At 49.7% G+C, this 11,934-nt stretch overlaps 1 protein-coding gene across 4 annotated transcripts; it reads left to right on the top strand.

Moving 5' to 3' along the window:
* The first annotated feature begins 1,722 nt into the window (after positions 1-1,722).
* LOC123093503 (silicon efflux transporter LSI3) lies at positions 1,723-10,030 on the top strand. Of its 4 annotated transcripts, XM_044515483.1 has the most exons (5): positions 6,914-7,060; positions 7,347-7,354; positions 7,586-9,058; positions 9,169-9,358; positions 9,450-10,030. In XM_044515483.1, the coding sequence occupies exons 3-5, from the start codon at positions 7,811-7,813 to the stop codon at positions 9,716-9,718; spliced, it is 1,707 nt and encodes a 568-aa protein (XP_044371418.1). In that variant the 5' UTR covers positions 6,914-7,060; positions 7,347-7,354; positions 7,586-7,810; the 3' UTR covers positions 9,719-10,030. The 4 variants fall into 4 exon arrangements, with proteins under 4 accessions (XP_044371417.1, XP_044371416.1, XP_044371419.1 ...); XM_044515482.1 differs by lacking the exons at positions 6,914-7,060; positions 7,347-7,354 and adding an exon at positions 1,723-1,965; XM_044515481.1 differs by having other exon boundaries at positions 6,808-7,060; positions 7,347-9,058.
* The last annotated feature ends 1,904 nt before the right edge of the window (positions 10,031-11,934 follow it).

Below are 11,934 nucleotides of genomic sequence, written 5' to 3'. Positions count from 1 at the left end.
GACAGGGATTGATGTCGTCGATGACGGCGCCCATGAGCATTTTCCTTTATTGAAGGCATCTCCGCTTCTCTTCGGGTTGAAGGCATGCTGGTGGCGGAGGTCATGTTTTGTCGATGGAGGCATTGTTGTTCATTTTTGTTTCTTTTTCTTTTCTTTGTCGGGTTTTTGCACAATGTTCCCTTAATCAATCGTGTCATTGTGTGGTTTTTTACCTACTTTTCCTTATAAACCTGGGCAACTGTATTCTTCTTTATGAAGTCGGAAGGAGCACGCTGCCCTATTGTCGAGGTCCCATCAAAAATTTGCTAGAAAGATCACTTGGAGAGGGCATCATACTATTTTTGTCTGAATATTTTTAGCAAAAAAAAAAACTGCTTTCGCATTTTTGTTTGAGACTGACTATTTGCCATATTTTAACAAAAATAGTTGTTTTTGATGAATCCCTGTATCCAACTTTCATTACCTACATGAAAATAGAAGCACCAAAAAGTAATACTATGTGTAGAGAGAAATCAACAACACACAATAAAAACCGTCTAAAATACCACAGTACAACCCCAAAGGCCAAAACATGCCCCAGACGAAGAAAACAGGAGGGGACGCTCCAGCGCGCGCACGGCCCTCTACGGGCCGATCCATCATTTCATTGTAACAATCATCATGGTGTTCTGTTCAGTATCATTTGGGAGGGGAGTAGTCAGCTCATATTTGGCAAGATTCTCTCGTGGGCACTGAAAGTCTAATGAGACAGATGACTAGAGATCGAAAACCTTACTATTTTTATTACTGACAGGCTACCATCGAAGCCTGCCCTATATATGTGCATAATGTGCCTAATAATCAAGACTGGACCGGACAGATGATGAGATCGGTTTTGGTTGGAGGATCGCCATCGCAGCGGCTCTCTTCTTCTTCCGCCCGCCGTACGACGTCATTCGCACGTCAATCCGTCGGTCGCGCGAGTCCGGCCCCGTCCTGCTGGATATGATATTATGATATGCATCGATGCGATCGATCCATTGCACGCATGCCACCTTTCTAAGCTATATTCATTCCATGGTTCAAGCACATGGAGAGTTACATTTGTTAAGACGACACTGAATTTCGTGATGCAACCTGTGGTCCTCTCCTCTCCCGGTTTGTCAATCAGGCATCTAATCCATACCATCATCCGTCCGAATCGTTAATCTGTTGTGTCAGCGAGTCGCTAGCTTCATCTCGATCGATCGGTCTCCACCAGACATGCAGTTAGTACAGCTAATCATGCAGTTAGGTAAGCTGTGCCTGCTTAGGGCTTAATGGATCTCATGGACTTTTTTTACCACGCACACAAATGTCTGGCTCTGGGTGTCTCACACACACGACACATGACGGGTCGATGGATATGACGGGTGGATACGGACGGCGATTGAGAGCGACGAGGCAACAGTCTCCCGGGGGGTATCGGAAGGGATCGGGTTCAGACTGGCTAGGAGGGAGGGATATGCATGCAGGCACCTTTTTGGCTGCGCCGTCGCCGTCGCCATTACAGGCCGGTGGCCGTACCCCCCAGCTCGGTCGATGTAGGTAGCCATAGCTTAGCTTCACAACGGTTGGGTTGGTCTCAAAAGTCCCACGTCGTCCCGCCGGTCGGCCCCGCTTATTTATACCTCCCCGGCCGGCCGGCGTCTGATTCACTTCACCATCGGCCGTCCCCGCCCTCATATATACGCAGCTGAGCTGAACTGAGCGCCGCTGAGCTCCCCGCCCGCGCGCGCGCATTGCACGGATTGATCTATCGTCCGCCACCCGATCAACCACACCGACTTGGCAGTGGCAGAAGCAGTCCGGCCGGGTCGGGGATCGATCTCTCGTGTATCTCTGGGGTTGGGACGGAAGGCGACCCGGCCAAGAGGTCGAGGAGCCACCGTGCCGGAGCGAGCTGCCATCGGCCGCGTGAGGCGTCGTCGATCGACCAGGCATTTCGTAAGTTTCCCTGCATGCGCCGTCCTCTGGTTTCTTTGTTTCGCTGCTTGCTTTGCTCGAGTTTCCGTCTTGGTGACATCCATCGTCGATCGATTCCGTCAGGCATTCAGCTGCTACCCGCAAAAAAAGAAAAGAAAAGAAAAAAAGGCATTAAGCTGCAAGCTGCATGCCTATTTCCTTCGTTGTATCTGATTTTTTTATTTTTTCGGGGGTTGTATGTGATGTGATTATATATGGTCTGATATAATTGTCCGGCGAGACGAGCGATGCGCTGCTAATACTCGCTCTGAGCGTTATATAGCACCGCGAGGCAAAAAGAACGTGGGTAGCCCTGGACTGGTGTGGGCTGGCCTAGAAGGATTGTGGCGTGGCCTGGGCCAGCTCAAACTAGGCCCGTGAGGGGATGTATGCTAACCCGAGAATTAACCCACCCTGCCCACGAAGAGCAAACTAAATACGTGGCTTTGTCTAAAAAAACTAAATACATGGCTTGTCTAAAGAAAAAACTACGTAGGTATGTAATCTTTTTTTTCCAGGGGTACATAGGTACGTAATCAGAGAGAAATACATAGCACGATAAGCATACACATAATCAGCTAGCCATCGAGAATGGGACGGGTCTTTGACGCTTTGTTATATTTTTTTGTCAATAATACGACCAAAGCCACGAGATCTTAAGTAGGTTGATTCCTTTTGCTGGCGAACCACAGGAATGCCAACCATACTTCCTCTGCAAAACACCGTCGACGTGGTGGCTGTATCTTGCACCATGAGGCACCAACCAGGCAGACAAAACACACGGCGAAAATAAACAACCAAAATTCGTGTGAAGCACGAGACGTTTGGTAATGGTCCGTTTCGCGCTCATTCCGCGGCGTTTTAAAAAAAAATGGATATCGTCGGCCACCTGTCCTGCCCAGAAGCATGACAGGTTGACAGGCAGACGCCAATCCCCGAAAGAAATTGACAAAATAATATATGTTCGACTTTTCTTCTGGCTTGGCATGTTCTCTGAAGCTTATAGCACTTTTTACGGCGAGCGGTTGGCTTTCCGGCGCAAAGCGACGGCGAGCAAAGATCCAGCGTGATCTTGTCCTGCTACACACAACACACGCACACACGGGTGCAAAAGTCGAGTTTCTTTTCCTTGTGTCTTCGCAATCGGACGGCTGATACGGTTGCGTGGAGGGGATCAGACGGCGGCTGGCCGGCGTGAAGACGCGTGCACACACGACGGCCGCACGGGAGATGTTATTTGTTGGTGGATTGTCCAGCTCGTACGTACGTGCGATGCCGTCATGCCCACGCACCCGATTGCTCATCAGAGTTCAGAGATAGATTTAACAGAGGATTTTGTTACCCGCAAGCAAAAAGGAAAAGAAAAGCGCGTTTTTGCTCTGTCTCTGAGTGCTTGCTGCTGTTACTTGTTATCCTAAATCGAAAGCAAATCGCTGCGACATGACTTGAAAACGAATCATATCACGCGACCAAAATAGAATCACGGCACTGTAATAACGTTTAACTTTCTAATAATAGCTAATACGAATCTCTTTGCTTGCAATTAGGCAAGGAAGACGCCGACTCGTGGCCAGGGGTGACCTGATTTTACTCATAAAACATTGCTTTTAGATGGCAAGAATATATTTTGATAAAACATTACTTGTCAAGAATTTTCACTGCCGACCTAGTTTAAATCATTATTATTGGGTGGTGGGACCCTTACCACAATATCCATGAATGCAATTGTGGTTTCAATTGCAATTCAACCCGGACTATGCAACTTGGCCTGGAGTCGCTACCTCGATGAGAAAAAAAATGGTTTCAAAAAGTTTCTTATTTCTCATGAGTCTGATCTTGGGTTCAAAGAGATTTCAATTGTGTTTCTTTGGGCTAAATATTTTGCCGAAGTGTTTTAAAAGGTTTGCAGACACAAATGGATTCATAAAATTCAATGGGCTTAAGCAAACCTTATTGAATCGATCGACGATTGATGTCACCAAGACTAAACATGTGCAAGGCAACGTAAATCTTTCTGGAATTATGAAACCACAATGAAACTCATTAAAACCCTTCGTTTAGCATCTATGAACACATCCTGCAAAAAAAACATATATGAACACAACGGCAGTTCGAAAAATGTTAAAAAAAATGTTTCATTACTGAGAAACACAGGGCGGAGGGAGGGGAATTCAAATGCCAGCAACATATGCAAATAGGAGTTTTTAAAATCTCTTGAGGATGATAAATACGGTTACAATTGCCGGAAAAAAGAACATAAATATGGTTACAAAAACTAAAATGCATTGGGTAATTGGTGTGATTGCGAGTCTGCTTCGACGGTGCTTAAATCTGCAGGTGTAAAATGTTCTTAGCAACAGAGGAAAGACTTGGACACGGAAGCGCTTGTGGGAACCAAGAGTTTTTTTTTTTTGGACAATCTTGTGGGAACCAAGAGTTTTTTTTTTGGACAATCTTGTGGGAACAGAGGGTTTTTTTTTACATCAATTGTGGGAAGGAACCAGAGTTCCCCACGCTGGGTGGCACTTTTGTCAAATCTCTCATGCAGTGGGCCCGGACATCACTTCCCTCATGCCAAAAGCTCTCCCACTGCCAAAGCTTTGTGCTCTTCGTAGGTAGTCCGTTAGCTGCACCTTCCCCCGATGCTAGCATTAGCAGTAGATTACTCGATCGTCATTGGTCGGCAATTGGTTAGCACGACGAGCTCGTGACATCTGAGCTCAGCACTCCGTGGATGTGGATACTACCTACAGTGTGTGTGCCCGTGTATCTAAGGACCACACAGGCGGCCGTGACAAGACAAGAAATGGTGGGCTCTGGAGCAGGCCACAACCCATGGCATGAACACTGTAGCGTCCCAATCTTATCTCTTTTTGTTTTTCCTTTTGGAACTGGCACTGCAGCGACTGCTGAGCAGTAGTATCCATGACTGAAACCTCTTGCGATTATCATCGAAACAACAACAGAAAGGATGCCTTTTTTTTTCCTTTCGTTTCGGGGTAGTTGGATGGGCCAAGAACGGACGGTCGAGATGGCGAATCAGCGAGCAACGGACGCGTTTTTGCGTCTTTTTGATGAGCGCGTACATACGCGGGTTTCCCTGCTGCCCAAGCTCAACAAGTTTCTTGGATCAGGGAATCGCTAGGCCCATCAGCTGGCCCGCCACGCACGCACGTCCCACGCGCAAATGTTAATCATCATTCAAATCCATCCAAAGGCAAGGGATCACGGCTCCTTCGTGGCTGCCCGGCGAATCACATGCGTTAGCCGGACTGACATGCGGAATTGCTAAGACCACCCTTTTGAGCAACCCTGTATGTGTGTAGCAAGAGTATGTCTGGATCAAACAAGTCCTCACGCCATCCTTAGGATTTTCGAATATGTATTGGGGTTATAGACTATCTTTCGAATATGTAATGGGGTATGATTGGGTAGATGATTCTAATTTATGTATTTTTTTTAAAATATGTTGAGTTATTCAACTACCCATATTTTACTGAACCATCCTAGGCTCTCTGTGTTCTTTGATTTGATTCTTTCATGTTGCCCTCGTGGTATCACCACGGTAAACTTAGTCTCGATAGTTTATATATACATATAAACACTTCAAATTGCCTGAGGTTTTACTTTGAAAAACGCTAACTTCATCATGAAATTACCATTATAAATATGTGGTTTGGTGATCACCGTGGCGCACGCGTCGTCGACTTTGCTTTGTCATGCTAGAAACCAAATGAATCGTGTCGGGCTAGGGGTGGTCTTAGTTTCTTTATTTCCTTCATTCTCACACAAAAACAATAACCTCTTGTGCAACCCTCAAGTAACTGGCAAAACTTCCTTTTTGTTTGTGATGGTACGAGTAGGTTTGCAGTTTTCACTTTCTAGCATTGAAAAAAGGAACAACCATATCCTGCAACTTTTAGGGAATCAACCAATTATATAACAAAAGTCAGAGTAAGTTTATATGTTTTGTGTTTGTCGATTCTTTTGTGTTGCCCTCACGGCACCACCATGACAAACTTAGGCTTGATAGCTCTTATATAAATGCTTCAATATATCCGAGGTTTTTGCTTTGAAAGGGCTAACTTCAACCTGAAATTACCACTATAAATATGTGATTTGGTGGTCGTCATGCCACACGCATCATCAGCTTTGCTTAGTCATGCAAAAAGCCAAAATGAATTGTGTCGAGTAAGGGGTGGTCTCAGTATCTTTATTTCCTTCCTTTTCCTAGAAAACAAAAACCTCTTGTCCAACCCTCAAGAAACTGACAATCCTTTTTATTTTGTGTTGATACGAGTAGATTTTGTGTTTTTTTACTCTCTATCATAGACAACAGGGAAAACCTGTCGAACAACTTTCAAGGAATGAACCAAATATATAACAAAAGTCAGACTGAGTTTAATATAATTTGCAATTAAAACATAATTTAAAATAAGTGAAAAACATATTTCTCTTTTTTTTGGAACATCAGTCGGGCTAAATTTAGTTGTGAAGTGTTGAAGGAACAATCTCAAAAATTAATCCACTTTTAGTATATACTTCCTCCGTCCCGAAAATACTTGTTGGAGAAATGGATGTATCTACACATATTTTTGTTTTAGATACATTCAATTTTATCCATTTCCCTGACAAGTAGTATTTTCGGAGGGAGGGAGTATAATTCTAGAAATATTTGAACATAAAATGTTTTCATGTTTGAATGTAGCGGTGAACCGAAACACGTGGCACACGGCTAGGCTACTGGTGACTCAAACATTGGGTCACCACCCGGTGTGTACATAACAAAATGGTGATCCTAGGAGGACCCTCACTCAATTCATCGTCGTCGGCGGTGGGACCCGAGCGGGTCACCTCATCCACGAAAGCTGACCGCCGCTCTCATGGTGGCCGCGGCCCCTCCCCTTTATTTATAGCTGGCCCCCTCTTCGCTTTATTCTCGCCTCCACTCGATCCAACATACAGAGCACCTCCACTTCCCCACTGCTCCTCCTCCTCTTCCTCGCTCTCGCCACAGCAGAGCAGAGAGCACTCACTCACTGTGGACTATCCATCCACGCCCCTACTCCAGTCCGAGGTCAGCAATCAATCCCCAACCCGAGTTCAGTTTCTTAGATTTCTGTCGGAAACCAGTCTATGTAGGACGCATGATCTCTTGTCCTGTGTGTGTGTGTGTGTGTGTATGTGTGTGTGTTCTTGGCGCCACTTCACGGGTGGATTCGTGACGGATTTTTCCCAATCCATTGGTCCCAAGCATATGTAGAACAGACCATGAGATCTAGTATAGTTCGGATGTGTAGGGTTTATCATCGGCATGTGTGGGACGAGGGATGTTAATTTTGTCTCGCTTGGATTGTTTGCAGGACACAACGTGAGTAGGCGCGGTGGTGCTCTGCTTCTTGATTGTTGATATCCATTCCATATGCGCTGTGCCTGTCCCCGGTTTTCGCTAAGAATGCATCCGCTTTTGTGTTCGCCGCCCAAAATTAGACTCATTTCGTCCACACAAGGATCTTTGCTTTCCTTTTTTTTTCTGCTAATTGATCCTGCCTTCTTTAGCTTCCGGATTTAAAACTGTTCTTTTGTTGCTCGGATTTTGCAGGATATTCTCGAGTTCAGCTGCGCGTGCATGGAGAGATTGCTGTCGCTGCTGCCGATCGATCGATTCCAGCAGGATCACTCCTCCGATTAACCTGGGGATTGATTGCTGTTCACTCTAGTGTACTGTTCTTTCCCCTCTCTTAGCTGCTGCGACAGGTTCTTGATCTTCAAAGTGCAGAATAGCCAGTAGTAGAATTCTGTGTCGGCTAGACAAGAGAATTCCAAGATGGTGCTGGCGCACACGTCCAAGGTGGTGCTGGGATGCGTGGCGTTCGGCATCTTCTGGGTGCTGGCCGTCTTCCCCAGCGTGCCCTTCATGCCCGTCGGCCGCACCGCCGGCTCGCTGCTAGGCGCCATGCTCATGGTGCTGTTCCGGGTCATCTCCCCGGAGGACGCGTACGCGGCCATCGACCTCCCCATCATCGGCCTCCTCTTCGGCACCATGGTCGTCTCCATCTTCCTGGAGCGCGCCGACATGTTCAAGTACCTCGGCAACCTGCTCCAGTGGAAGAGCCGCGGCCCCAAGGACCTGCTCTTCCGCGTCTGCATCGTCTCCGCCATCGCCTCCGCGCTCTTCACCAACGACACCTGCTGCGTCGTCCTCACCGAGTTCATCCTCAAGGTCGCGCGCCAGAACAACCTCCCGCCCCAGCCGTTTCTCCTCGCGCTCGCCACCAGCTCCAACATCGGCTCCGCCGCCACGCCCATCGGCAACCCGCAGAACCTCGTCATCGCCGTCGAGAGCGGCATCTCCTTCGGCCAGTTCCTCCTCGGGGTCTTCCCGGCCATGATCGTCGGCGTGCTCACCAACGCCGCCATCCTCCTCTGCTACTTCTGGAGGTACCTCAACGTCGAGCCGGCCGACCAGGAGCGCGGCGGCGTTGTCTCCACGGGGCCCGAGGTCGTCGGCGACGACGAGGTCACCTCGCACCGCTTCACGCCCGCAAGGATGTCGCACGTCTCCTCGATCAACCCGGACGACTTCGACTGCGTCAGCGAGCCCATCATCAGGAGCGCCAGCGTCAACGGCGACCACCTGCGCAGCAGGAGCGTCAACTCCAACGCCAACGCCGCCGACGCCGACATGCAGTTCTCCATCAGGTCCCTCCGCTCCTCCAGCATGTCGCACGAGATGGTCGAGGTCTCCACGGTCCCCGTCCTCATCGACGGCGCCTCCTCCAGGAAGTTCACCAGGACCGCCAGCCAGCAGAGGAGCGTCATCATCGAGGACGCGCCGCCGTCGTCGCCCACAGACGACGAGGCCGCCGCCAACGGCGACAAGGACAAGGGGGAGCTGCCCGAGGTCGTGGAGAAGAGGTGGAAGGTGCTGGTGTGGAAGACGGCCGTGTACCTCATCACCCTCGGCATGCTCATCGCCCTCCTCATGGGGCTCAACATGTCCTGGACCGCCATCACCGCCGCTCTCGTTCTCCTCGCGCTCGATTTCACCGACGCACAGGCCTGCCTCGAGAAGGTAATCCCTATATGATTTTCTTTCTTCCATGAACAATGAGCATATATTTATATGGCGTCCTACTCGATCGTTGCTGATCTAGCTGCCATGAATGAACTCGGCATTGGCAGGTGTCCTACTCGCTGCTCATCTTCTTCTGCGGGATGTTCATCACGGTGGACGGGTTCAACAAGACCGGCATACCCAACACGATGTGGGAGCTGGTGGAGCCCTACTCGCGGATCGACAGCGCCAGAGGCGTCGCGCTCCTCGGCCTCGTCATCCTTATCCTCTCCAACGTCGCATCAAATGTTCCAACAGGTAACAACGACAATACTTCTGAACTTTTGGTTCACGTACTCCTGGCAACTGCAAATTGCAGTGCTCTAAAGAACTTTTGGTGGTGTTTCAGTTCTGCTGCTGGGGACGAGGGTGGCCGCTTCTGCGGCGGCGATCTCGCCGGCGTCGGAGAGGAAGGCGTGGCTGATACTGGCGTACGTGAGCACGGTGGCCGGGAACCTGACACTGCTGGGGTCGGCGGCGAACCTGATCGTGTGCGAGCAGGCGAGGCGGGCACAGTTCTTCGGCTACAACCTCTCCTTCTGGAGCCACCTCCGGTTCGGGGTGCCGTCCACCATCATCGTCACCGCCATCGGCCTCCTCATCGTCAGCAGCTACTGAACCAACCAAGAAACTGAACATAGTAGTACTACCATGCAAGGAGCATAGCGAAATCCTTTCTTCTTCAATAATGGAGACTACTCGTGTAAAATCGATAGGCTTGCCCTGTAACCCGATTGTGTTTTGTGTATCAGTAATCAGTGGTGTCATCTTCTGTTGTCGCTAAAGCAGACGGCCGGTACGGCACGGGTGGCAGACCAAGTAGCCTGCATTTTCAGATTTCTCAACTTGGAGTAGCCTGCAGATAGATTCTTGTTGAACTAAGAAATTACTCCTATATTGTAATCTTATTTCATTTTTGTTTTAAGAGCATACACTTGCGTAGTTTGTTCACTACACGCCTAAAAAATGGATGTGTTGGTCTAGCAAGAACTCACAACAGAAGTCTGCTACTGCTGTGTAAGATAATAATAGTGCTGGTAGTACTTAAGTTGGAAAAGATTGATCAGGTCGGTGCTGCTGCTAGTTCTGTGGGTCCTAAATTCTTTGGTGCCATCCGCTACAATTGTGGCCAACCTGGCCACTTTGTTGGCATGTGCCAAGTTCCTAAAGTCTGCTTCATTTGCAGAACTACTGGCCACCATATCGATGTTTGCCAAACACGGTATAAGCCAATGCCCACTGCTCAGTACTGGGGTAGTGCTAACAGTGGACTAGGCTTCTTCCATATTGAGGTGGAAGACAAGGATGAAAGTGACTGGTCAAACTTCGGCAATGTGGGCACATTTGTTGTGGATCAGTGAAGAGGGGCTGCAGAAATGCTTTGTGTTAGGTTCTACGGTAGGATGTGTCGACTTCAAATTAAAATTTCCTACGTGCAGAACAACCAGAAACATGCTACGGGAATGGATCACAGATCGTTATCACTAGACGCGCAGTGCCGTGCAGCGGAAAAAGAGTTGGGGCAGCGCGTCCCCGGAGTCGCCTCGTGTTCCCGGAGTCGTCTCCTCCTTGCCGGTCTCCCACGTATCGATCGGATCCCGCGAACAGGTTCGCCGGAGCAGCGCAAGTGCACCGCCTCTAACGGTATCTGCGCGTGCAGGAGGAACATCGTACGACGGACTGCTAGGTCCGATCACACAACCAGCGGCGAGTGGAGGTGGCTAGTTGCAACACATGCAAAGCCCTAACGACGGCGCCGAAGCGATCTATCGGCGTTCTGGGAACGGGTGTCCCCAGACTTGTTTGCCTGCGGCCCGCGGCGTGGCTCCACCAGTGGCCCAATACGGCCCATCTATGTCAACCAACACTCAAGACCCTCGCGAGGGGCCAAGCCTCGCGGGGCGGACGACCAAGGCCTCCTCAAGAGCGGCCTTGCCAGACAGGCTCACGAGGGAGACGGAGAGATCAAGGCAAGGGGTACCTCGCGAGGTTCTCGTGACGCAAGCCATGACGACCAAGGCCAGGCGGGCGCCAACGCGCTTAGTGTTCTCGTTTCCCCTTTAGTGCTAAGGGGGCAAGTGCAGGCGCTGAGTACTGAGGCATCAGGCAAAGGTTTCCATATCGGTGCAACGAGACCAACACCAGCAGGATGGCAGGACGGAGGTCGCCGTGGAGCCCAATACGGAGTCATCACCTGAGCATTTGGCAGGCGAAGACCACCTTTAGTCAGGATAACTTGTGCTAGTTGTCCCCTTTCGAATTGGTCATTGTTGGATCCCTTCTCGCTCAATATTTGGGGAGAGGATCAGGGTCTCTATAAATAGGACTAGCCGCCACCATAGGAGGGGGCTGGATAAGCTCGAACTCGAGTACTGCACCAAGCTCAAGAACACCTCGCCTCAGGAGGTTGTTCTTTCCATTGTACTGTTCATCATCAGCCCAAGAGGCAATCCACCACCACCACACTCGAGTAGGGTATTACACCATAATGGTGGCCTGAACCAGTATAAATCTTGTGTCTCTTATGTTGTGTTCTCATCGTGTTAAGCTTAGAAATTGCGGTGTGGCTGAGAGCGAGATTCGGTAGGGGAAAATCTTCGTGCGCACCCCAGTGTTCGAACCTCAAGGGTTTTGCCGGAACCCGAAATCCGACATTTGGCGCGCCAGGTAGGGGTGCGCCAAAGCCTTTCTTCCGCTGATCCGCGTCCCATCGCCTCGTTGCAGCCATGTCTGACGCTCATGGAGCCCGCGCTGAGCGCCGGGCCACTCTCGTCGCGCACGTCGCCCAGACGGCTCCTGTCGGCGGGCCTTCCCGTCGCTCCCCGTCGCCGGCC

Source organism: Triticum aestivum, chromosome 4B (genome assembly GCF_018294505.1).
Source record: "Triticum aestivum cultivar Chinese Spring chromosome 4B, IWGSC CS RefSeq v2.1, whole genome shotgun sequence".
Classification (NCBI taxonomy): domain Eukaryota; kingdom Viridiplantae; phylum Streptophyta; class Magnoliopsida; order Poales; family Poaceae; genus Triticum; species Triticum aestivum.
The sequence above is the reverse complement of the archived record's forward strand: the minus strand, read 5'-3'. Positions and strand labels throughout refer to the sequence as shown.